The 25,947-nt window shown below is 58.4% G+C and overlaps 2 protein-coding genes across 3 annotated transcripts in view; one reads left to right on the top strand and one right to left on the bottom strand.

Annotated features, from left to right (window-relative positions):
* Positions 1–2,448: 2,448 nt before the first annotated feature.
* Positions 2,449–7,587, top strand: CHPF (chondroitin polymerizing factor). Its single transcript, XM_050977054.1, has 4 exons — positions 2,449–2,793; positions 3,960–4,524; positions 4,710–4,892; positions 5,310–7,587. Exons 1-4 carry the CDS (start codon positions 2,489–2,491, stop codon positions 6,570–6,572), a joined length of 2,316 nt encoding a protein of 771 aa, XP_050833011.1. The 5' UTR covers positions 2,449–2,488; the 3' UTR covers positions 6,573–7,587.
* Positions 7,588–12,543: 4,956 nt separating this feature from the next.
* ASIC4 (acid sensing ion channel subunit family member 4) overlaps positions 12,544–25,947 on the bottom strand; it is a 62,303-nt gene continuing 48,899 nt past the window's right edge. For both annotated transcript variants that reach the window (XM_030241884.2, XM_009087916.4), the window contains exons 2-10: positions 17,490–17,634; positions 17,197–17,324; positions 16,947–17,106; positions 16,493–16,549; positions 16,244–16,397; positions 15,757–15,848; positions 15,372–15,451; positions 14,949–15,053; positions 12,544–14,672 (exon numbers count right to left, since the gene is read on the bottom strand). In XM_030241884.2, coding sequence (XP_030097744.1) covers positions 14,553–14,672; positions 14,949–15,053; positions 15,372–15,451; positions 15,757–15,848; positions 16,244–16,397; positions 16,493–16,549; positions 16,947–17,106; positions 17,197–17,324; positions 17,490–17,634 — 1,041 coding nt within the window. In that variant the 3' untranslated portion in view covers positions 12,544–14,552. The remainder of the gene's footprint in view (positions 14,673–14,948; positions 15,054–15,371; positions 15,452–15,756; positions 15,849–16,243; positions 16,398–16,492; positions 16,550–16,946; positions 17,107–17,196; positions 17,325–17,489; positions 17,635–25,947) is intronic.

Genomic DNA, 25,947 nt, shown 5'->3' with positions numbered 1-25,947 from the left:
AGGCTGTGTGTGCAGTGTGGCGCAGCACTCCCCGCGCTGGGCCATGTATGCCACGTGCTCGGCGTGCAGCGGCTGAGAGGGCTGCCAGCCCCTCGGCACAGTGTGCGGGGACAGAGCAGTACAGGGTGCCGGGGGGTGGATGTGGGAACTGCAGGATAAGCTTGTGTCAGGTGGGACCTGACAGTGCAGTGTGCAAGGGGCTGTGCCAGGGCCACGGGTCTGGAGTGCCTGCATTCAAGAGGGGCAAACACACATGTCAGGGGCATCTAGAGCAGTTGTCTGCCCGTCCCCATGAGTGGATGGGAGATACAGCCGTGGCAAGCAGGTGGGGGTCACGGTGCTCTGCAGAGACAGAGCTCTCTGGATCTGGCACCTCCTGGCTGTAGCGCCTAGGGACCCCCGGGAAATCCTGGCACACAGAAGACTCTTGGCAGCAGCTGCTTTTCCCTCTGGCAGCCCCTTCCCAGCCCCTGCCAACACTGGGGAGACAAAGGCGGGAGCTGCAGCTGGCAGGGGGCTGAGAAGGGGCTGCTGGAGGAACGGCACTGCTGCCTTCCCACTGCTTCCCTACAGAATCTTCCAAGGCTGCCAGACATGGGGGCCCTGAGCTCAGCCACTGCCAGGCAAGCCCTGGGGAGGTCTGTGCTCTGCCCTCAGCTTCCCATGCATGTTTCCTGAGCTCAGACTCTGGAAGCTTCATTACTTTCTCTGATCTGCACCTCTATCTGAATATAAGTTCAGATCAACAGAGTCATTTCAGAATGAAACCTCTCATCACTCACATAAAATGATCTGGGTTTTTGTAAGGTGACCGATAAAAGAAATCAAATACATCTATTTCTAATGCATTTTGCTATGTACAGAAAACAGGATACTTTGTTTTTTTTATCATCACGACTGTTTTTTGACTTCTGTGCATGGAAGATCCCTGTTCCTTTCTTAGCTCTGCATCTTTTTTTCCTTGTGGTATCTCCTCATCCCATCACATTCCCTTAGATTCTACTTTGTATATGTTCTTCATTAAACTGCCATCCACGTGACTGCTTTTGCCTATTGCTTGTCTTGGTCTATTCAAGAGTAAAAAGGCCTATGAAAAGCAGCCGAGCTTGGATGATGGTCTAGTATCTCAGGGGGGTGGGATGCTGCCAACTGCTTTCCGATGAAAACAGGCTGCTTTGTTTTAGAAAATGAAAGAGATCCTGGAGCTGAGTGGGCCCCCACACGCCCTCAATGCCCTGCAGTGCTCTGTGGCTACTGGTGCTCCCCAGGGCAAGTGAGCTGTGTTTCATGGGGAGGGTGGAATGGACTGCCCGCCCAGAGTAAATCCAGAGGCACTTGAGAGTCCCAACGGCTGCAAGGCTGTGGAAGTGAAGCCATGGGCTGGGAATGGGCAGAAAGGCCAGGTCCTCCTTCTTGCCCTTATTCAACAATGCCTGGCACTGAGCAGCCATGTAGGGCTGCTTGCCTTGCAGCTTCTGGGTTGGATCATTCCTCTGCTGGAAGCTCTGTTTTTGCAGCAAACTCTGCCCTGATACGGTTCTTTCAGCTCTGTCTGCCCCAGGGGCTCTTTCTGGCGGCCGGTACGATGGTGCATCTATGCTGCAGAGCAGCTCAGAATGGGATGGTGACCCGACCCCAGCTGGAGGAGCTCCCTTTGCTCCCGTTTGAAACACATGATTAAAGCCCCTGCTGCTGGGATCTCCTGGTGTCTGCCTGCCCTCCGACTGCTCCGGGATGGTTTGCTTCTGTGCATCCAAAGGTCTTCCAGCCGCCGTTTCTCTCCTGCTGTGCCTGCTCCGCAGGCACCCTGCGTGCCCACTTGCCTCCTGCAGTCCGCAGCCCACAGTGTGCTGCTCTGACCTCAAACAGTCAGCCCCTGCTAGTCCCCGCGACGACTCAGTCATCAGCCACACCGAGGGGACGACCCTCGGGCAGCGGTTTGGGGAATGTGGCGGTTCAAGCCCACCATGAATTCACTAGCTTCGTGGTTTGAGCTGTCCCGGGGAGGGGACACACGGTCCCGCGGAGGTCCTCGTGTCCCGGGCACAAAAGGCCGGGGAAATGCTCCCTAAAGCCCTCTCAGGTGCCGGTCCCCGGCGGATGCGCTTTCTGCTCTGTGAGCCGGCAGCCGCGGCCTGAGGCGCTGCCCTGCTGGCCCGCAGCGCCGGGGGCGCTCCCTGCGGCCCAACCAGCGCCGCTGCGGGGCGCGGGGTGCGGGGCGATGGGTGCGGGGTGCGGTGCGCGGAGCAGCCCCGCCGCGCCGTCCCTGGCCCGGCCGCTGCCCTGCGGTCTCCCGGCAACCTGACCCCGCCCCCACGCTTGCCCCCTCCCCCGATTGGCCGCTCCGCCCCGTGACGCATCGGTCGCAGCGCGGGCCACTGGTCGGGGCGGGTGACGCGCGGCAGGGCGGGGCCCGCGGGTGACACGTCGGACGGCGGCGCCGCCAGCGGCAGCGGCAGCCGGCCCCGGTCGCGGTCCCGTCCCGGCCATGCGGCTGTCGCTGGTGTTGTCGGTGCTGCGGCCCGCCGGGCCCGTCGCCATCGGCGTCTCGCTGGGCTTCACCCTCAGCCTGCTCAGCGTCACTTGGGTGGAGGAGCCCTGCGGCCCGCCGCCGCGCCTCGCCACCCGCCCGCACCCCGACGGCGGCCCCGCGCCGCCCCCCGGCCCCGCCAACGGCAACGCGGCGCGCAGGCCCAACGCCGTGCCCGCCGCGCTGGGCGCTGACAACTGGGAGCCCCGCGTCGTGCCCTACCGCCCGCCCAGCCCCGGCAGGGCCGCCAAGAAGGCCGTCAGGTGCGGGGGGGCCGGGCCGGGCTGGGGGACTTGGGCCGTCGCTCACCGGGGTTTATCTGGGAGTAGCTGCGGGCGAGCTTCCGGTGCCTGCCTTTGCGGGGCTGGGGGACTTCAAAGAGGGGCTTTACAGAAAGCTTAGCGGTATGCTGTGCCCTTCTTTCAGTCACCTGGGGCTGCAGACGGGTTTTCCTCACTGAGAGTGCCTTTCCCAGCTGCTTCCTTTCCTTCCCTGTGCCCGCCTTCACCTTAACCCCAGCCCGCAGCGGAGAGCCTCCTGCCCATGCTGGTGCCCGCTGCGCGAAGGTTGCCTGCTGCAGCACGTGCTGCCGACGGTCTCCTCCTGTCTGAGCAGGGACCCCTGCCGTGGTGGCATGTCCCCACCCAGTGCTGCAAACGCCAGCCTGCTCTGGAGTCGGCTGCAGCCCCATCCCATCGTCCCCTGGATGATAGGGAACAGGCAGTGAAAGGGCCTCCTTGTCCTGACGAGGTGGTGGGCGGATGAAGGGGGCTGAATGGGGCCACTGTGTACCAGGCGGCGGTGGGGAGACGTGGTGGGGGGGGTCGCTTCCTGCTACTGCGCCAGACTGGGAGAATTAAACCTGAAAGTCATTGTGAGTGCGATAGCTGGGGGCCGTGCTGGGGAGGGGGACACAACCAGCCCCCTTGCTGGCTTCAGCAACCTGTGTGGGGCCTGGCTTCCCCAGGGAGGGCAGCATGAGATCTCCTGCCTGCTTTAGAGTAGTATGACTGGCAGGGGTGGCAGGAAAGTGCTTCCCAGTTTGGACCTGTCTGGGGCTAGCCTCATGGTTGGGCTGTCTGGTGGGTCATGTCCCTGCTATAGCTGGGTTGTACATCCTTCTTTCCTGCTTTTAGCTGTGCTCAGCCTTTTGAGAGCATCTGTTTTGAGCTGGACTGGCCAGCTTATAGGAAGGTAGGGTCCCCTTTGATGTCATGTTGACAGGGGATCTCAGCAAAGTGCTCTGCAGTGCTTCTGAGACAGTTGTAGTGGCAGCTGGTGACACTGGGTGATGTCTTTTGTGTGTGTCTGAAGCCTGGGAGCAGTTCCTGCGGAGGAACTGAGGTCTGTGCCATTGGTTACAATAGGGAGGTGCAGACTGGGGTGGGTTGCAGTGACCTAGGGGCCATACATTGTCTTCTTCTTGCAGGACCCGATACATTAGCACCGAGCTGGGGATGCGGCAGCGGCTCTTTGTGGGTGTGCTGACCTCCAAGAGCACTCTGAACACACTGGGGGTGGCTGTCAACCGCACGCTGGCCCACCGCCTGGAGCGCCTGGTGTACTTCACCGGCACACGGGGCCGCAAGGTGCCCCATGGCATGACAGTGGTGACACACAGTGACGAGCGGCCCATCTGGAACATGTACCAGACCGTCAGGTACCTCCTAGACCACTACGTGAACGATTTCGACTGGTTCTTCCTGGTGCAGGACGATACCTACACAGAGGCGCACCGCATCAGCCGCCTGGTTGCCCACCTCAGCATTGACACCCACCTATACCTGGGTCGTCCTGAGGAGTTCATTGGCGGGGACACTGAGGGACGTTATTGCTACGGAGGGTTTGGCTACTTGCTGTCCCGCAGCCTCCTCCTGCTCCTGCAGCAGCACCTGGAGAGCTGCCGCAATGACATCCTTAGTGCCCGGCCTGATGAGTGGCTGGGCCGCTGCATTATTGACTACACAGGTGTCAACTGTGTTGAGGAACATGAGGTAGGTCCTGAAGCAAAGATGTCTGAATCCATTCCCAGTGTTTTCCCTCCTCCCTGTGGACTCTCTCAACCCTGGGAGGACTAACTGTTGCACCCTGACATTCTTTGAGCTTGCTGTGCTGGCATCTGGTGGTGTGGGAGTACAGGTTGGGGCTGGCTGTGACCTATCTTTCCTGGCTGGCACAGGGTCTGCATTACCACTATTTTGAGCTGGGAAAGAACGTAGACCCGGAACGGGAGACTGACCTTCGCTTCCAGAGCGCCTTCACTGTCCACCCTGTGCTGGATCCCCTCCAGATGTACCGGCTACACAAGTACTTTGCACAGGTGGAGCTTGAGAGGACCTATCAGGAGATCCAGCAGCTCCAGGTGAGACCTGGCTTGGCTGGGAGGGTCTTGGTTCTCTTTGTCATCCCTGTGGGCTTTCTGGTGGGTTTCTCACCTGATCTGCTGTTGGACAGAATCAGCTGAGCTCATGTGGCTACAGAGGCAGTGGTGCTATCTGGAAAGCAGCTTGGGACCTAGATGGGTCCTGGAGATGCAGTGGTAGTTCAGGGTGATGAAGACAGAAGGGCGCAGAGGCCTGTCACAAAGGCCAGGTAGGGAAGAGGAGAAAATGTGAGGTGCTGGACAGGAGTCCGGTTGAGGGCAGAATTGTTCTGGCTCTACTTTTTGAGCCAGCTCTGGCTAATCTCTGTGTATCAGAAATCATCTTGAGTGCTGCCTGAGCTGGAAGACCTGCTTATGCCTGCCTTGGCTCTCACTCGTCCATCTCTTGTCTTGCAGATGGAGATCCAGAATGCCAGCAGCCTGTCTGCGGATGGGGACCACATTGCCACATGGCCCATTGGCATCCCGCCCCCATTCCAGCCCAAAACTCGCTTTGAGGTGCTGCGCTGGGACTACTTCACAGAGGAGCAGGTCTATGCCTGTGTGGATGGCTCCCCCAAGTGTGAGCTGCATGGTGCAGATCTGGCAGATGTGGCCGATGTGGTGGCCACGGCCATGGAGGAGCTGAACCGCAAGTACCAGCCAGTGCTCCACGTCCACAAGCAGCAGCTGGTGAACGGCTACCGGCGCTTCGACCCCACGCGTGGCATGGAGTACACGCTGGACCTTCAGGTGGAGGTGGTCACCCAGAAGGGACACAGCCGCTCCGTCACTAAGCGAGTGCACCTGGTGCGGCCCCTCAGTGAGGTGGAGATCATCCCCATGCCCTATGTGACAGAGGCCAGTCGCATCAATGTCATCCTGCCGCTGACGGTCCATGACCGGGACTATGCCGCCCGCTTTCTGGAGGCTTATGCAGCAGCCGCTTTTGAGAGCAGTGAGAATGCAGTGCTCACCTTCCTCTTCATCTATGACCCCTTTGAGGCCCAGCAGGTCACTCAGAATGACATCTTTGCCTCTGTGAAGTCCCAGATCACCGAGTATGAGCGCAAGTATGCAGAGGTAAAGATCCCCTGGATCAGTGTTAAGACAGATGCGCCCTCCCAAATCAAGGTCATGGACATTATCTCCAAGAAGCATCCTGTGGACACACTTTTCTTTGTGGCTGGCGTGGGGACAGAGGTCACCATTGACTTCCTTAACCGCTGCCGTATGAACACCATAAACAACTGGCAGGTTTTCTTCCCCATCCACTTTCAGGGCTACAACCCAGCCATTGCTTACCACAACCAGGTGCCACCCACCACGCTGGACCTGCTGAGGGACATGGGGCGCTTTGACCGTGACGTCTTCCACGAAGCCTGCTTCTACAATGCTGACTACATGGCAGCACGCACCCGCATGGCGGGGGATGTGCAGGAGAATGAGGACATCCTGGAGACCCTGGACATCTACGACATGTTCATCAAGTACTCCAACCTCCACGTCTTCCGGGCAGTGGAGCCTGCCCTGCTGCAGCACTACCGGCAGCAGGCCTGCAACCCCCGGCTCAGCGAGGACATCTACCACCGCTGTGTGCAAAGCAGCCTGGAGGGCATAGGCTCTCGCTCCCAGCTGGCCATGGTCCTTTTTGAGCAGGAGCAGGGGAACAGCACCTGAACCTTGGATGGTGGAGGGGCTGGGCCTGCCATGTTATGCCTGCCTGCCCACTTCTACTTCTTCTGCCCTAATCTGTCTTCCTTCTGCAGTGGCTGCAGAGATTGCTGGTGTCCAAGCTCGTGATTTGCCCCACTGGGGCTCCCCAGGCCGGGGTCTGCCAGCCCAGGGTGCCTGGGTCTTTCTCAAGCAGCCATGGCTGTGCAGACCCCAGGCAAGATGGGGTCAGAGTTACTGAGCTGCGAGCTGGAACACCTGACTCCTCATTTAGAGCTGGTGGCTGCTAGCCCCATCTGTCTGTCCTGGCCCTGCTGCTGAGCACCGGGGAGATGGGCTACTGTGTCCCTTGCTGTCCCCCTTAACTGAGGGAATGTAGAGCCCAAAGTCCACCTTCTGCAGGGCTGTGACTGCCACAGGGCCTGGAGTGATCCCTCGTAGTTTCTCCCAGTGTCCTAGGAGGGGAATGTGCTCCTTGCTCATTTGAAGCATTGGCCTGGTTGTACAGGGAGGATCATGTTCCTGTGCCTGCCACAAGCTTGGACAGTGGAATGGGGGACATTCCATCCCAAAGAGCAATAAGGATGTTGGTTTTTGGGTTTTGCCACTCAGCAATAAGCTGGAGTGCTCCTGGCTGGTTGGAGGTGTGAGGAACTTGGGCCCCTGAGGCTGGTGGGTGTAGGGGGTGCCAGAGGGGAACCTGCTGATTTCATGTACCGTGAGCTGCTCCCCATGGGAACCATGACCCAGGCCGCTTCGGCCTTCGCAGTATTGTAGGACGTCGGAGGTCACAGCCCTCAGACGAGAGCCTCCTGATAGAGGTGGGATCCCTCCCCACTGTGGGGCTGCCCTCAGGGTCGAGGGACGTGGTGCCTGACACTGATGGCATGGCAGAGGGTTTGGCTGTGCATCTCCTAAGGAGAAAGCGACTGAGGAGCCGCTCACTGCTCCTGGTTTGTATTTAATGGGGGGAAAGGAGGGGGGATGGGGTGCATTTACACTAATAAAATGGAGAGATGTACTTGTGGGTCTGGCTGATTCTCTCATGAGGCAACTATGGGTTTTCTGCTGGGGTCTTCGTGGTGGTAGCTGCTGGATGCTTGTGTAAGTTCTGTCTGCAGCTGTCTGGACAGATTCCTCACAGGGATGCTTCTTTCCCCGAGCACCTGCAACATCCTTTACCTGAGCAGGGAGATGCCTGCTTCTTAAGGAGGCTGTGGGAGCCCTATGGACCAGCTGGCAGATGTGCCAAGCAGACACTTGGAAATAACTGCTTGAACCCCTGCAGCTTGCAGCAGGAGTCCTGCACTTCCTGTGATGCTCACAGTGTCTGGGGCTGTCCTGCTGAAGCTGCCTGTTGCCATCACTGGTGGCTTGGCTGGATGCTGAGCCCCTTATTATGGGAAGTCTGACTGCCCTGTCTTTCCTGTTGCTGTAAACTTGTGTTCCCACTGACCAGTCCTTCTCAGCTCTGTCTGTGGGTGGAAAAGCACCAGTAAAGGGCTGGTGGAGCTGTGTCTGTCTGCTATCTCTGTAACAGCCTTCCTGGTCTGTACGTGAGTAATGGGGGACTCCTGACCCATGTCAGAGCAGACTGAGCTGGCTGCTCAAGTGAGGTGAACTCTGCCCTCCAGGATCTGGGATCAGCTCTGAAGGAAGCTCCCAGGCCAGAAACTTGATCTGACCACTGTGTTGGATCACTGGTGCTGGATCTGCTCTCTCTGCATTGCTCTCACTCTTTTTTTGAGCTGTTTTACATCTCAGGGCTTCTCAGCACTTGTGTTTCCCAGTTCTTAGTTGGATAGAGCACTGTGGTCCTATCCTGGACTGTTTCATCACCTAACACTCCTATTTGCATTATGAGGTATGGAGACTCTTGTCCCCTGCCTGCTTCCTGCTCCAGGCATGATTTTCGTAACTCTGTGTGCCCTTCCCACCAGCCCTTTACTCATCATGTTTTACTGCTTCATGAAACACACGTATCAAAGAGACACCCCCAAGAAAATTAACTGAACCTACTCACTATTTCTTATCAAGGCTGCTAGTGCTCAGTAAAACTCATGGAGGCCCCTGGACTGTGTGGTATGCCTTTTCCAAGGATACCTCATTCATCTCTTCCTGCTCCAGTCTCTGTATCCATGGTGTAGGAGTGTATATGTTTAAATATAATTTTATTATATTTCAGACAGTAACTGTTAGCTTGTTCTGAGTATTTCTATTTTTGATCTTCCCTGAGCACATCCTTAATTCCCTTCAAGTGGAAATCTGGGGCAGAGGGAGCGGGGCAGATGCAGGTGTGTTAGAGATACATTTATCCTTTGAAAAGTGGACCAAGTAGTAAGATGTGATTAGGCATTAGAAGAGTATCCAAATGGTAATAAAGCAGCTTCAAATCAAGTTGGCTGTGAAAAAAAACCCCATAATTGTCATTTAATTATCATGAGACTGTCAAGATAAAGTTGCTGTTGCCTCACTGCTGTTCACCCTGACCTAGCTAGAGGTATTTGCATACTTAACACTCTGCACCATCAATACCAGCAGAGGCTCCCTGCTCTGGCATATGTATGAGCAAATGACTGCTTGTGGCACTTCCAGCACAGTTACTGCTCCCTTTTGAAGGGAGCTCACAGGGTTTGCAGCTGTTTCAGTGTTTGCCAGGTTATCTGCAGCACCAAAACATGATGAAACCCCAAAGAAGGATGTGCAAAACTTTGGGAAGGAGGTTGGTGATGCAAGCAAGGTGAGAGCTGGCTGTGAAGTGAGCACTGGCTGTGCTCACTGGGATGTGGCAGAGACCTGTGACATCAGGGGCATGGGCACAGGTGCATGGCCCCTTCCTGCCCACATAGGGCTAGCAGGTACAGGCAGGGTGCCAGACCGGGACAGTGACACCTTTGAAAGGGGCAGGAGGAGCAGCTGATGTGGGCAGATGAGAAAACAGAGACATTCTGTGATCCCTCTTCAGGCTTGACCTGTACTTTCATACAATGTGTGGATTTTTGCGCTTACCCAGTTGCAGAGGCAGGGCAGTGAAACGTCAATTTTACAAACGAGGCAGGAGAAAACTTGTCTCCTGCACTGTAGACTTCTGCTTCCCTTGCAGAAATTTTCTAAGCATTACTGGCTCACCACAGCAATCAAGAGAGAGCAACCTTCTCTTGGGAAGTTTTTCAGAAGAGAGAGTGAAGAGGTGGTTCAGAGCACTCTGAAGCACAAGAGACCACGTCTGAATACACTGGGCCTGGGTGGGCACCTGCCTTCCCTCCTGCCTCCTCTCATTTTTGCACTGTGGCAAGGAAAGAGACTCACACTGGGGAAAACCCAAGCTACTGCTGTTCTCCCTCCCCCTGTGGTTTGTTTTCCTGTGTATGCAAACACAACAGTCAGCCTATGAGCAGGGAAGGCAAAACCGACTTCTCTAGCCTTGCTTGGGTCACTTCAGGCTGTGCCCAACTCTGTGGCAAAGCTACTTCAGCCCCAGCAATATTAATCAGTTTGATGGCTGACCTTTGGGAGGGTATGGGAATTGCAGCTGTGCCATGAAAGGGCTGGAGGGCAAGGGGAAATGCAATGCCCTTTCTTCCCTGTGCTTTCTTTGGGAATGGGCCAGGGTGCCTGTCACACAGGAGCAACTCTACAGACCACTGACCAGGACCCAACTCCAGCAAAAATTTCCTCCTGTCTCTAAGTGAAGGCAGAAGAAGCTGGTCTCCTTAAGGAGGAGCAGACAGGGAGTTACCAACCTGCACCTGTATCCAATGCCTTGGATGTCCAACATACTGCTTAGCCCCTCTGAAAGGTGGGAGTGGCTTTGGTTAGAGGTTTTTCTGGACAAGCTTAGGGAAATCAGGGCATTTAATGAAGAAGGAAAAGTGTAGGTGCAGGCAGAGCTTCTGTCAGTGTGGGCCTGCCTGCAGGGATTTCCTTCCATGGGGTGTTGGCATATCTGGCTATGCCCAGGGATGTCCCCTCTGGGGCCACACCACTCCAGAATTGGCAGAATGCAAGACCCTGAAGCTCTGGCACTGGGGGAAGAGGCAGGCAGCTTGCTTGGAGTTTTGATTTAATTGCCTCCTTGGTTTTTCCAGCCTCCTTACCCACTGTCAGCAGCTGAGTGCTGGAAAGTGGGTGCTGTGTGTCCCTTGCCTGGCCCAGCTGATTGGCACCACCAGTCCATTTTTCCAGCAAGGGGGTCATGGGCAAATGATCAAAGAGCAAAGCAGTAAGCTTGGCATTTGCACGTCGTACAGACATGATGAGAGTCACTCCTTTCTCCAGATGTTGCCTGTCACCACCAGCATCTCCAGGCAGGAGATGCTTAGGGAGAAGGTGACAGCAGTGAGGCCACATGTCCCATTGCATTTCAGGGCTTACTTCCAAACCCCCTGCTCCCAGGCTGGATGTTTTTTTTTCCTTTGAAATGCAGCTTTTCTATGAGAACAGCTGTAATTACTGTTTGTGGCAATGGAGGCATGTTGGAAAGTGCCCAGAGGACATGCCTGCCCCATAGACAGAAGAGATCCTTGCTGTCTGCTCCATTCTGGTACCTACTCCCTACTGCCACTCCTGCTGTGTCTTCTGGGGTTGTCACCTCTACAGCGACAGAAGCTGTTGCCAGTACAGCCGGTCCTGCTGTGATCAGGTACTTGGCATTTGTCCAGAGCACTGTGCTCATTAAAATTAAGGGCCTGTTTCACTGTAGTGGAGTCCCTTCTAATTATGCCCCAGCTATGTCTTGTGGTTCATTACAGGTGTTTCAAGCAGTGCTGTGCTGGGTGAGCCCCAGGTGGCAGCATCTCCATCTCTGGGCAGGGCTAAGCCCCTGGTGGTGTTTGAACAGGCACAGCATGGGAGGGGGCACCCAGGAGCCAAAGCACTGGGGTTTGTGATTGACCCGGGGGTGCTAAACCTGGGTTGTCCCACTGGCCCTCCTCAGCACAGTGCCATCTGTGCTGGGATATGAGGCATGTCACAGGCAGGGGTGATGCTGGGTTCATGTCGTCTGCCTGTCCTGTTTGGAGAAGTGGAAGTGACAGGAGCTGTCAATTCCCGATAGCACCTGGAAGTTGTCAAAGAATAAAGGTGCTGAGAGCAACAGAGAAAAATACATGTCAAATCTTCATTAGAGTATCACTACAGGGCTCCTGGGAATGGTTCTGAGGCTGCTTTGTTGGCATAGAAGCCGGGATGGGCCATGCATGAAGCTCAGCCTTTCCTTCTGCCATGCTTTAGTCCTGTGCATGGTGCTGGAGGAGCTGGAGGACATCGTGAGGAAGGACCTTGTGGGCCAACCACACAATCCTGCTCTCCTTACTCAGCTCCTGTGACACGTCTTCACTGTAGACCAAGAAGCACCATGAGCTCCCAGTTACTGTCTTGGTGCAGGTGAAATGATGGGGCATTGTGGAGGGGTAGATGGGTCAGAATCTGGTGGCAGGGACAGTCTCATCCCAAAGGGATCCAGTCTTTGATAATAACAAGATGTGGAGCATGTAGCTATTTCCCTGCTTTTCCCTTTAGCAACCAAGCTCTATGCTCTTCTCACAGGGCATTGTGTGATCTGCGGGATGTGGCCCTGTGTCCCAGCTGCACCAAGATAACTTGGGCTTTTTCAACCCTCACTGCTTTAGAAGGAGACCTGTGGTACCTGGTGTTGGCAGCCTTCACTAAGAGGTCAGCCTCTGTTTCCTACTGTGTCCCCTTTGTGCTGCAGGGTAGCTGGGGCAGACGGATAAAGTTTTGGAGAAGGCAGGAACTGGAAGAGCATTTCTGCCAGGGAAAGCTTCAGCAGGGCCCCCCTTCCCCTCCACCCATCCTCTGTCTCCCCTGTTTCAGTTTCACCCCACACCTCTCATACATGAGCACAAGACTGTGAAGTGTTTCCTGGGTCCCACCACCACCTCTCCTCTAGGGTGGTGTCTCACCCATCTCTCTGCCCCATCAGCCCTCACAGGCATCTCTGGACCTACTTGTGCCTCTTTATTAGGGAGCATTTGTACATTTATAAAACAGTGACGCACATCTCTCACGTTCACCAGCACGAGGGCGGTTTGTGCTGGCCTTCCCACCATGGTGTCCGTGCCCACCCCGCTCAGGGCCTACTGCTCCTACTGGCAAGAAGGTGACACATCCTGCTACCCCCCTTGTCTCAGGAGACCTTGGTGTAAGGCTGGCTGGCATGGCCGTGGCACATTCCTGGGATAACATGTGGCATCCCTGTGGGAACCCTCCTGCTTGCAGGTAGGCTCTTGGGAATGCCATGGGGAACTGGCACAGGGTGCTCTGGAGGGCTCCCTGGGGAGCACCAGTGTGGCTGGCCTGCTGGGAGGCTCGCTGTGTATCCCCCACACAGGGGAACGTGGAACACCACGCAGCTGGGTGCTTGCACCCATGGGGAACATGCTCACACATGGGTGCATACTTCAGGGGAGCTGTTGGACCATGCATACCCAGAGCCAGGGCTGCTGGTGCCCTGGTCCCTGCCCTGCGCCTCCCATGTGTGGGGCCTTGAGGGCTGCAGGGATGATGGCTCCTCCTGCATCTATGGCTTTGGGCACGGCACAACATGGCCATGATCCATCTGTGGGCACCAGGGATGGGGACCAAACCAGCGGGGCCAGAGGCTGCCTGCCTCAGCCCCAGCCTTCCCCAGAGGTCCCAAATTCCTGCCCTGGGGTCCCCCTCTGCCAAGTGTGTGTGTTGAGGGGGGCTTTGCCAGCTTGCCCCCCCTCCTGAGATATTTTGGGGCAGTTTGCCCTGCGCTGGTGTCTGCTGCTACAGTGGAGGGGGTGGAGGCAATGTACAACAGGACAGGGGAAGTGCTGCGGGTCCTGCCGTGCGTCCTGCCGTGCGTCCTGCTATCTCAGGGCAGGCAGGAGGACTGTGGGTGCCAGTTTTGGCCAAGGCTCTGGCCAGTGGGCTGGACTGCAGCTGTCCGGACAGAGCTGGGCACGGAGCACCCTCCTAACCATGTACAGTCTGGGGGAGGCACAGAGGGTGCTCAGCACCTGGGGCTGGGAGCATGGCAAGGGATACGTGCACGGTGCAAAAGAGCAGCAACAGGCAGGGGAGTGAGGGCAGGACCCGCCATGATGCCTGGGCTGTGCCAGGCAGCTACACCAAGGGATGAGCCACTCTGGGCAATAGCTGGGCAAGGAGAGGATGGGTTCACAACAGATTGGGGCAGAGACGGGGGAGGCAGTAGGTTTGCAGTGCTGAAATGACTGGGGATTATTGGGGGCCAACACTGGAGTGGCAGGGGGAGTCACAGTGCAGGGGTCTGGCTGGGAACAGTGATGGAGGGGCTGCAGCCCTGAGAGACTGCATGAGGTTGGGCAAGAGTGGGCAGATGTTTAGGGGCGTGTCACAGTGGTGGTGGTGGTGCCAGGGGTCAGGTTGGTGCCATGCAGGTGTGGCTGCAGTTGGGGTGTCCCTGGGCTGGCCACGGGGGCCGTGCTGCTCAGAGTGGTGCCCTGCAATGCTGCCCTGACCTGCAGCAGGAAGGGGAGGAGGTGGTTCCTGGGCAGAGGGAAGCTGTTCCAGGCATGTCTCTCTCCTAGGGAAAACCATGCAGGGCAGAGACCACCACCCAGGAGGGGTCAGTAAAGGAGGGCTTGGAGGGGCTCACAGGAACCTCAGCTTACCCCCTTCATGCTCTGCAGCACCAGGGCCTCTCTGGCCCACACCTGCTTCTCCCCCAAACCCCCCTGGCATGCCCATCCCCCTCCACGCTCTGTGCTTGAAACTGGGCTGAGCCCACGTGCTAGGGGCAAGCAGAGGAGACAGGCAAAAGGGCCAGGGGGCTGCTCCAGTGCCGGTGCTGAGGCAGCTCCAGTGGCATCACTGGGGGCGAACGGTGTGGCTGGTCCTGGCAGTGGGGTGGGGGAGGCAGGGGCCTGTGCCCACTGCACCCAGTGCTGCGGTCCCTCTCCATGAGAACGCTGGGGAGTGGGGTGACAGAGGGCTGCCCCCCAAACCCAATCTTGCCTAGCAGGCGAAGTCCTCGAAGACTCCCTGGTGAGGGTAGTGGTGGCGATGGTGGTGGTTGGGCAGGATGCCCGCATTGTAGGTGCCCTCCACGTGCCGACCCAGTGTCTCACAGGGGCTCTGTGGGGATGGCAGTCAATAGGGTGGACACAGATTCCATGCATCCTGCCACCTCCCTAGTCCTCCCACCCATCACAGCCTGTCCGCAGGAGCTCCCCAGGGGATATCCAGTTCCCTGCCCCCCCGGGACTGCCCTGACTCTGCAGCCTGAAGGCACCAAATGCAGAGCCACACAAACCCTCTTGGGATGATGTCCCCCTCCCTGTGGAGTGGGGGCAGACACATGGCCAGGCCTTGTCTTCACAGCCTCCAGGCAGCCCAGCCCTGCAGGGGTACCTGGTCCTTCATCTCCTCCAATCCCAGTGTGGCGATGCTGCCCGAGGGCTTCTTCAGAGGTGGCTTAGAGCGGCGCAGAACCCGGCTCACCTTATCTCGGATCACCTGGGTGCAGATGGGGGGGTCAGACCTAGACCTGCACATGGGCAGCACCCTGTGTGTGTACACCCAGTCTACATGGAACTGCTGTCTGCTCCCCCTCTCACCCAGGGATTGTGGGACAGTACCTTGGCCCATCACCCTCCCTGTCCTTGGGTCACTGAGGAATCGGAGGGACCCATTCCCCTCCCACTGCCTTCCTCTGGGTGTTTCCTAATTTGAGGGCTGCTATAGCCCTCTGGGGTGGCCACACATTTTATGGCCTCCCCAGGAAGCCTGTCTCTGTACCCACTGCCGAGACACATCCCTGAAGGCTAAACACACCTCATAGATGTAGTCCAGGATCTCCAAGATGGTGAGGATGCTGGCACCAATGAACAGGCCCATCTGCCCCCCGATGTCTCCTGGGGAGGAGGAGGGGAAGATGGTCACCAGGAGATGCTGTGCAGCCCACTGGAAATCTGGGGTGGGCCAGTAGGTGGGGCTGCCCAGATGGTGGGGCACAAAGCAGACATGGGAGCAGAGTCAGCAGGACCAAGGGCATGGGGAACATGCAGGATAGGGGACACTCAGCAGTGTTCCACCCTTCAGCCAGCCTGTGGCTGGCTGCTGCTCTGTGTGAAACCTTCCCCACCAGACCCTCATCTTCCCAGGGCTGGGACCCAGAGTTCTGCGTCTTAGGGCCCCAGAGGAAGGTGAGGGGAGTCACCGAGAAGCCCAGCAAGGTCATAAGCTTTCTTCTGCTCAATGGCTTCATAGTTGAGCGCCTCAAAGAAGATGTCCAGCACCAGGAAGTTCTCCCTGTGGAGACACCATTGTGCTGAGCAAAAAGGGCTGGTAATTGACCTTCCTGCACCACTTCCCACAAACCTCCCATGCCCTCAGCCCTCCAGCTCTCAGGTGCTCCCAGATGCTCCCATGACCCTCGTGAATATTTGGGCTGGTGCAGTGGGGACATGGATGGGGTGTGTCCCAAGCTAACAGAGACAGTGGGGTGTGCAGGTGCTGGCAGGAGGGCTGGGAAGATTGGACAAGTTGGGAAGAAGCTCTAGTGAAAACACCCCTGCACAGAAGATGCTGCAGAAACCAAGTATGCCAGGACCCTCTCTCTGCATGCTGCCAGGAGTGGAGTGGAAGTTCCCCAGGTTCCCAGCCCCCTGCCCACCCCCTGGAATACCCCAGTGCTGGGAACTCACCGAATGTAGGTCTCGTTCTTGTTGTACTTGCGGGCGAGGTAGCGCGCTGAGCCCTTGTTGGGGATGCGGACCATGGAGATCTCCTTGCCATAGCGTGTCAGGTTGCATGGTGTGGGGCAGCTGCAGCGCTCCTGGCTGTCCTCCACTGCTGCGTCTGGGGGCAGACACCCATTGGAACTGCCACAATCTCCAGCCCCCTCCCTGGGGCACTTGGCTGGCCCCTAGATGCCCACCCACTGCCGCACCTACCCAGCGTGTGGTCAGCACACTCGATGTACACATTAGGGGAGCAGATGGACTCATTGCCTGTGGAGAAGCAGGTGGTTGGGAGTGGGGGAGTCTGGCCAGATTCTGCCCCACACTCTTAACTCACTCCCTTGGAGGTAGTGCACAGGGCAGGGTGCAGAGAGAATGGGGATGAGTGACCCTTGGGTGCAGGTTGGTTGGGGCAGATGTGGCCCAGGTACAAGGCAAACAGGGAAGGTGCTGACCTGTGGTGTAAGGAGGGTAGGACAGGGGCTGACCCAGCATGTGGAGAGGATGGGGGTGTCACTGGGTGAGAGAGATGGGACCAGAGGAATCCTTGGGTACAGAGTGTTGGGGCAGAGGTGATCTTTGGGTGCAGACTGCAGGGAGTTGGAGCAATCCAGCAGGACTGTTGGGGCAGTGGGGCACCCCTCACACCATCATGCACACCCCTCACCTGGCATATGGACCATGCGGCAGTGGCAGCTCTGCACCACGGCCTCCTTCTCACACTGGAGGCGGCAGGCAGCGATGCTGTAGGTGTCATAGCCAGGCAGCAGCTGCTCCCCCTGCACACTGGTCCGGCAGTTCCCCCACGGTTGTGGCAGGTAGGTGAGCTGTAGGGGTGAGAAGGGCATTGCTACAGGGCTGTGCTGGGCTGAGTGCCAGCAGGCACTTCCCCGGGGCTGTTGGGCATCCCGCCTTACCCGCTGCTCCTGGCAGGACACAAAGGTCTGGAAGCCAGGCGAGACACCAAAGCCCAGCTGATGGATATAGGGTGGCTCATCCTGGCTGTGGATCTGGACCCGGATGCCAGCTTCAAATGATGTCTCATCTGTGGGAGTACAGAGGGTGCTGCATGCCTGCACTGACCCAGCACCTGCACCCCTCTGATGCCCTGCTTTATCCATAGTCCCCTCACAGGGAGCTCTGCATGCCCAACAACCCTGCATCCTAGCACCCATCATCTGTGCCCTGCCTGTGCCATAGCCCCACTTACTGGTCTCTCTCCAGATGGGCAGGTACTCTTCCTGCTGGATGTCCAGCATGATCTCCAGTCCGTTGCCCATGCCACCTTGGCGGGTCACACGTGGATTCCTCCGATCCCCATTGAAGGTGTAGCACTTCCCATAACGTGTGTAGACCTGGGGATGGAGAGAGCAGTGGTAAGGGAGCAAGCAGGGATCTCGTCGAGTATTCTGCAAGCAGGATGAGGTCCAGAAACTCCTTTCCAATTCCATGGAGGTGATGGAAGGAAGGTACAGTCTTGCATGACCTTTGGAAAGGCTCATCTCAGCCTGACTCCCTACTCTACCACTCCTCCACCCTTGCTGAGGTGGGGGTGAAGCATCATTACCAGTGCCCATGGGGCACCCCAGCTGTCTTGCACCTTCCAGGAGGGAACTCACAGGAGTGAAGTGCTGGGGGCCACAGCGCTCTCCCTGAAAACGACACTCCACCAGCATGTCCTCGATCTGGTGGCCCAGGCGGTGAAAGAAGCTCTGCATGGTTCGCTCGGAGCGGCGGGGTGGCAAGAAGCGCGAGTAGTTGGCCAGACGTGTTAGCCATGCACGCTGATCCTCTCCCAGCACAGCCAGCATCTCGGGCACCAGCGAGTGGTTCTCCTGGGCCAGCCCCAGCCACTCTCCCACCGAGTAGAGGTCAGGCTTGGTGAGGTGCAAGAAGCGTGCCCGGTTGGGGTTGCAGAGGGTGACAGCCGGGAAGCGGAGCTGGGGTGCCCAGGCGAGGCGTGCACGGGTGTGCACGGGCCGCGAGAGCAGGTGGTGCAGGCGGTCGGCGGTGCCGGTGGCCAGCAGCCCGGCGGAGGCCAGGAAGGCCAGGCTCCAGAGCAGGCGGCGCAGGCGGGACTGGGGCCGGGTACACATGTAGTGCAGCCCAGGGATCCGGGTGGCTCGCAGGATGCCGACAACGAGCTGGGGTGCGCTGCTGTCCTGGGGTCGTGCCAGAGCTTCTCCGTCCTGGCAGCAGGCAAGGGGCAGAGGCATGGCTGCCTTCAAGGTGGCTCCTGGAAAGTGGGCTGCAGACTGCCTCTGAAGCTGCCCAGGGTCCCTGCTCCCCTCCAGGGATTTTTCCCTCCTGGGAGGCTTTTGCTCTGCACCTTCCTGGAGACGAACAAGGCAGGCGCCTTCCTGAGCTGCTTCAGTGATGGGTGAGGGGAGGGAGAGGAGGGGGTTGCCGCAAACACGCCTTTCCTTAACCTGCATTTGGGAATGGAAAATTCCTTCTTGAGCTGGGTTGGGACAGGGGTGTGTGTTGTCTTACCCTAGGCAAGCTGAACTGGCAGCCCCCAGTGCCCCAGCATGGTGGGCATCTGTGTCTGGATGTCTCAGGCACACTGTGTGAACCCTGTGCCTAGGAATGTCATGCTTCAGCTATTCCTCCTTGTCTCTTGCCATGTATTTCACTGCAGTCACCACAAAACATTGCCTGGAGCTCCAGAGTCCCCAGTTGTGTCTGCTCTGCATCTGGGGAGTCTGCCCCACAGAGAAGGGACAAGAACAGCACTAGGACACCATCACCTACTGCCAGTGCTGCTTGGGACCTTGTCTACCTTGTACCTTGCAATCCCTATCCCTGGAGCTGGGGACGTCAGTGCATCTGGGCCAAGTGGGGTGGGAGAAGCGAGACTGTGGGTCAGGAGGAGTGGAACCATGGGGTGGGAAGCTGTATGACAATGACAACCCACCTGCGCCTGGCGGGTGCTTTGAAGTGATGGGGAGGCTGTGATCAGAGCACAGCAGTGGTGGGGGGTGGGTGTCTGTACCCGGCTGTCAGCGTGGCTGGCAGCGCCCCGACAGCCTGTCAGGTGCCTTCAAAGCTCAGCACTGTACTCTCCTCAGCCTCTCATCTCCTGCTGCTGCTGCTTTCAGGCACCCACCTTCGGCGCTTACCCAGCGTGGGCTGGCATGGGGAGGGGGTGTCCCTCATCCTCCACAGCCCCAGGACAAGTCAGGGCTACTGGGCCCAGTCAAGAGCAGCATCCTTGAGCTCCATCACATCAGGGCAGGAAAAGGCCAGTCGCGGCAGGAGGGGTTGGAACAAAGGGAACTCCTGATGACCTCAGCAGTGACTCCCCAGCACCATCCCTGCCGCAGGCCTTGATGCCTGAGCAACGTGTAACTACAGCCACGATAGGGACACAGCCAGGGTCCCATCTGGCAGCTTGGTTACAGATGCAGGAGGACTTCAGGCGGGTCAGAAGCAGGACAGGCCCCGAGGGGGCGAGCGGAGGCAGCGGGCAGAACCCCCGGGCGGCAGGGCCGTGCCCGCCGTCCTTCGCAGGCCGTGCCCGCCGTCTCTCGCAGGCCGCGCCCGCGGCACCGAGTGCTTGGCGGGCGCTGCCCGGCAGGGGGCAGCAGCGCCCCGCGCTCCGCGGCCCCGCGCCCCCCCCGCCCCCGCCACCCCCGGCCCCGCCCGGCCCAGCCCCAGGGCAGCCTCTGAGCCGGACCGGGAGGTCGCTGAGCCCTCCGACTCCTGCCGTACACCCGCCGACGAGTCCAGCGCTGGCACCATCCCCGCAGCGGACTCCCCGCTCCCTCCCCGTCTCGGGACCCCTGACACGGGGTACCCGTGTCACCCCACGGAACCCGCCCTGAGCTGTCCCCTCCAGCGCTGCACCCCCGCAGCACCGCCAGGACACGGCTCAGCTCAGCCCCTCTCTGTGGGGCGGCTGCAGCCGGCTCGGCTCTTCTCTGAGATTTATCGCGGCTGTGAGCGCCGGCGGCTGCCAGCCTGATACCATCAGCCACGGCACACCAGGGCAGCTTCTATATTAGTTTTCTTTAAACGGAGGATAAGCTCCCCAGGCTGGAGAAAATGTCATTTCTGTGAACGCTTCCATCTCGTGTCAGTTCAGACATATCCGGGCGGCATGGCAATCACCCTGGAGGGGGGTGAGGGATGGGGATGGGATGCAGAGGCTGGGGCATATAGGGACAGATCTTAGGGACAGGGACCAGTGTTGGGCAGGATTGGAGGCTCAGGTCCAGTTGTGGTGGTGGCTGTGTTCCAGGCAGGTGGGCACAGCTGTGGGGGAGCATGGGGAGCAGGGGTGCCCATGGCATCCAGCTGAGTTACTCACTTGTTGGCTACTGGGGTGCCGAGGCCAGCTGTGAAATCACACTGGCGAGAGCACAGCACAGTCCTGAAGGGCTTTGCCTTTCCAGCATGACAAATCCAATTAGATAACAGGGAGCACATGAGGAGGACGAGGAGGAGGAAGAAGAACAGAGGAGAGCCTGCCTGCACCAGGAACAGGATTTTCTCCCTGCAGCTGACCCAGAAAAATACCTTGCAGGACTGAAGCACACATGTCCAGCCAAGGATAGCAACTGAGATATGGGCCCTTGGGCACCCGGCTCTGCCTGCTGGGCACCCATGCATGTTGCAGTCTTAGGGCCAGAGACACAGAATTCCCGTGTTACGTGCCGATCTCCTTGCTCAGCCAGTGCATGCTGGCATCCCCACGCCATGCTCACATGCAGGGGAGACCCCATTAGGGAGGTAATTTCCTGACATGATTCCTCATTTTCCTCTCTCCCTCATGGAGACACACTGACCTTGACAGAAATAGCTGCTTGCGCCTCAGCAGGCAGATCTCAGTCAGATATTGCTGGGGACCCCAGCATCTTCTTCCCCAATCCACACAGTTCTGCGGCCCCCAAAGTGCCCTCCATGCTCCCAAGACTTGCCTCCCAGTCTCCCTGCTGTGGGGAGCCTTTTGGGAGCAAGATGCTGACTGCCAGCATGCTCATCCTGGCTCACGCCAGCCCACCCGTGAGCACTGGGGGCATGAGGACCAACATCAGGCATTCCCAGTCCCCCATACCCAGTGCTGCCAGCCCATTGTGCCAGCCTCGGGCTGATCCCAGCTCATGCAGGTATTTCCGCGGCTTACACGGCTCCCCACGGTATTTAGTCTCTGGAAGACGACGTTAAACATTGCAGGCAGTGACAAATCCTGATTGCTCTGAGGAGACAAGAGGCCACACTAAGCTTCCAGTCAAATGTTTCCATGCAAGGGGAACAAGTTGCAACATGTGTGGTGCCAGCGGATCCTGCTGCTGTGTGCTTGGGCCACCCAGCCCTGCTCCACATCCTCACTGGGACAGCCAGACCTGTTCCCACATACCTGCAGGGGCATCCAGCCCTGCTCCCACATCCCCACTGGGACATGCAGCTGACGGGCAGGCCCTGGGCATGGGCACAGCACACAGGAGCAATCACCCCAGCGTAGAACCACCCCTGAGAACAGTCATCACTGGGGCATAATGGGGATGGGGACAGGAATGGAAGGACACCAAAGTGCTGCCCACCTGGACCTGGTGGGGATGCCAGCCCCGGGGTAACCTTGAGGGTCATGTCCAGGTACCTAAGTCCAGAGAGCAAATTAGCATGGGCAAGGCTGTGGCACAAAGAAAAGCAGCCTCCAAAAATGGAAATGCTGTTTCCTGTGTGAGTGCAGGCAGCTGGAACACAGGGATGTTCCTGGACAGGAGACATGGCACAGGAGCTGGGGCCAAACTGGCATGACACTGGTAGAGCTGGGGCAATGGCACACCCATGCACACTGCCTCCTGCTCTGCTCCCGCCCCTCACTGTGGCCATCCCAGCTCTGCTGGAGCCCCTCACCATGCCAGAGGCCCCCACCTTGAGGCAGCCCCCCATCCCCAACAGCACGCTCCTCCCGTACAGCACAGCCAGCCCCGCCTGGGTGCCCCGGGAGGGAAGCCGCAGCGCTGACGCCAGCATTACAACTGCCCAGGATATGAGATCCGCTTGGATTCAGCAATTTCAACTCATTTCAAGCCCGATTCTGCAGCAATTTTCTGAGCCAGTGGGATGTTTTTGCCACTGCAAACGTCCCTTCTCATGCATGGTCGCATCATTTCCTTTCCCCGCTCCCAGGAGGATTTGGGGAATGGTGCCAGTTTGGCTCGACCCCAGCTCTGGCAGTAGCACAACCATCTCCCACACTAGCAGCCCCTCAGTGCAGCCCCCTGCCCCACAGGGAGCTGCTGGGATGCCTCCTGCAGGACACACAGCCCTGCATATGGGGTCTGGGGCTGCTGCCTCCATGGGGCACTGGCATCCTCAGCCCAAACAGAGCAGGGCGCCTTAGGCACAGCACACACAACTGATGGTTTAGGCTTCTTGTTTCCCCCATCCTGTGAAGGACTAAGCTCTGAAATATCTCCTGCGGCTCCCTGATCTACCTCCAAAGGAAGAGGGACAACAGTGTGGAGCAAGGGGGCCAGAGGCTGCTGCAGGCCTATCCCAGAAAGGCCAGGACCCCTCCTGCCACTGCAGCTGTGCCTCTCTCTGTGCTACAGGACAGCCCTTGCCAGCTGAGTCCCCTTGGCTAGGCCTGAGCCAGCAGTGGAGATGTGGGCGTGTGGGGCTGGCAGAGCCCCTTTCATGCCAAGCAGGCTTGCTGCTGGAATACCAATTGCTCAGCTGTGCTGCAGGCTGTGCTGCTGGCCAGCCAGAGCAGGGGGAGACACCCGAGCCCCGGCACTGGGCAGGGCGAGCATGTCACAACCAGGTTGCTGCATCAGGGACAGCGTGTATCCCATGTCCCCAGGAACAGGTAGGATCTAGACCAGGGCTTCCTGCTCCTGGTGGCTCCCGAGCATAGGGCTACAACGCAAGGCAGAGGGGTGCACTGTGCACATGGGCAAGGACACCCTCCCAGAATATCTGCCCCAGTACTGCCAGTGGCTGTTAGTGCAGGGGGACGTTGGCATCATCCAGCTTTCAGGATCAGTGTCTATGGCAGCATGCCCAAACTCATGTGCCAGAGAAAGACCTTTCCCTGCAAGCCATTGCCCCAGGAGTCCTGCACTGGCCAAGCCAGAAGCTGGAGAGAGCTGTGTCGTCCATGCCACATGGAGCCAGGGTGGCTGTGACACAGAGGGGAGTAGCTGGGGACCCCAGCTCCTCACCTCTTGACTTCACTGCACAGACATGGCAGCACACTGCACACACAGGACAGCCTGTGGTAGCAGGGAAAGTGCCATCATGTAGTTGTGCTTTCTACTCCTGCTGCTCCTGGGGGGAATTTGTCCCAGAATCTCACTCATTTCCAACCTAAATTTATTCACGGCCAGTTTTTACCATTTGTTCTCATGCCAGCATTGTCCCTTAGCTTAAATAGCTCTCTTTCCTCCCTTGTGTTTACTCCCTTGATGTATTTATAAACAGCAATCCTATCTCCTCGCAGTCTCCAGCCTGCCAGCCTTCACGTGCCAATCGCTTCTGGTTTCCTCTCCCGATTCAGCCTCTGCCTGCCTGCTGCACAGCCTGGCTGCCCAGCACAGCATCAGCTCTAGCTGCTCAGCCCTGCCTGCCCAGGGCTCACACAGAGCTCTGCCCCTCATTCCACAGCAGCCATGGGGCAGCATCCCAAGCCATTTGGGACTGCTGCCCCAGACAGGGCTAACCTGCTCCCTGCAGATCTCCCGGAAGCTTGTGCTTTCATACAGATTGTTTTCATTTTCAAGAATCCACCAAAAGCGACACCTGGTCAGGTGAAGGAGCCAACACCAAGGGAATTGCAGAAGATGAAGTGCCAGTGGCAAAGGCATGCTGCAGTGCAGGGCAGGGATACGAGGGGGAGGGCGGCAAGAGCAGTGAAATGAGGGGGCAGGGGCTGGGTAGTCCACTTCATCCTGTTGGCAACCGGAAAACCCCTCTGAGTTGCTGAGCATGCTGCCCACCTAACCTGGTCTCTCCCTTAGTATGAGTGGGGTGCTGGAGCTGCAGAAGGTTTCTGCCCTATGTTTCTGCCTCCTGCTTCAGGAGGGGCCTAGGGTTCCCACGGGAAAGACTGCACCAAAGCTGCATCCCCAAAAACGCCACAATGAGTTTGTTGAGCTGCCAAGACATTGCCTAGCTTGAGTTTGGACTGTGCTGCGCAGCAATCCTGCCATCACTCTGTGCACCCTCCGGTGCTCTCCAGCCAGCTTCCCACCCTCAGACACCCCCGCACCGGGCACGCTGCCCCCGGGCACACAGCACAGCACGCTAGGGATAAGCACTGGGATGGGCTGCAGCTCAGCCTCCCTGCTGCAAACCCAACAAAACACTCACATACATGGACAGCAATAATGATGGGTTTGGGTAGCGGGCTCCCCTTGGCAGTTGGAGGAAATCCAGCACCATGCACGGTACTGTACAGACACAGCTGGCCCGTGCCACTTGTCCTCAGGACCAGAGAAGGATCCCCAGCCCTGTGGTTTCACAGAGATGTAGCACTGAGCCCACACGTCTTGCAGGCTGGAGGAAGCAGGGAACATCAAGGATATCCGAAAGCGGGGTATACAATGTCGCCGGGTCTCCTTTGTGGAGCTTAGGCAGCCTCTGTTCTTCGACTGTTGTCACCTCGCAGGAACCCCAGTACATCAATGCCTTTGCATGGTGCTGGTTGAGGGCTGGTGGCTTTTGGCTGCAGATCCTGGGCACTCCCGGCCCTGTCTTGCTGTCCTTCGCATGCGGGGCCCTGCAGGGATGTGGCCCCGCATTCCCCCTTGGCTCCGCGGGCAGCGCATCCCGCGGGGACCGCTTCTCTTTGAAAGCAGCCGTACAGGGAGCTCTGCCGCCCGTCCCCAAAGGGTTAACAAGCAATTTCCTTTGCTGACAGCTCGGAGACCGTTCTCTATCGACTGCGGGAGAATAAGAGGGGAGAAGCAGCGAGATAAAAAGGCAGCAGAGCTGGCACCGCCTGCTTAATCCCAGCGTTTAATCTGCTGGGGCAGCGCAGGCAGCCTTATCTCGCCGTCCTTCTGCTGCTCCATCTCATTACTGCTCCCACGGCTGCCGGGAGATGGGGGAGCTGAGCCGAGGAGCGGGGCCCGGGGCAGGGATGCCGCCTGCCGCCCCGCTCAGCAGCCCCCGCTCCTGGCACCACCGCACCCCTCGCTGCCCGGCCGGAGCGGGGGGAGCACACGCGGGGATGGGTACACAGGCTGCACCCACGAAGCATGCTGCTCACACGGCGCTGTCACACGGCCTCGGGGACACACTGCCAGTGTCGCACTCAGTCACATGTTTCCTGATCACTGAGCTCCGGTGGTCCAGCCAGCACGATGCCCAAGCCCCCATGGGCTTATGAAGGATGCAGGGCTCCATGGGACAGTGCGTGTAGAGCACCCTAGGGTCAGGACAGCAGCCAGGGCAATGCCATCTTGTTCTGCATGTGCCCTTCCCTCCACCCTCACCTATCCAGGTATCCCCCTGCCGAGTCCCAGACCAGGCCCGCTCTTCCCACCAGGCACACCATGGCCATTGTCCCTGGGACACGCCAGCCTGGACCTGGCAGCTCCCGCAGCCTCAGGGCAGGGTTGGGCAGGAGGGGGTCCTTCCAGCCGTGGCATTTATCTGTAAATCCACAGCACTGACACAGTGAAGATGAAGCCTCTGCTCTTGCTGGGTTGTCA

The sequence above is a fragment of the Serinus canaria genome, chromosome 7 (genome assembly GCF_022539315.1).
Source record: "Serinus canaria isolate serCan28SL12 chromosome 7, serCan2020, whole genome shotgun sequence".
Classification (NCBI taxonomy): domain Eukaryota; kingdom Metazoa; phylum Chordata; class Aves; order Passeriformes; family Fringillidae; genus Serinus; species Serinus canaria.
Note: the sequence above shows the minus strand (reverse complement) of the source record. Positions and strands in the feature narration are given on the sequence as shown.

Excerpts from the sequence above, each read along its gene's own strand:
- CHPF (XM_050977054.1), top strand. The coding sequence starts at position 2,489 with ATGCGGCTGTCGCTGGTGTTGTCGGTGCTGCGGCCCGCCGGGCCCGTC. Across the intron at positions 2,794-3,959 it reads GCCGCCAAGAAGGCCGTCAG|GACCCGATACATTAGCACCG; the intron begins GTGCGGGGGGGC and ends TTCTTCTTGCAG. Across the intron at positions 4,893-5,309 it reads AGGAGATCCAGCAGCTCCAG|ATGGAGATCCAGAATGCCAG; the intron begins GTGAGACCTGGC and ends CTTGTCTTGCAG.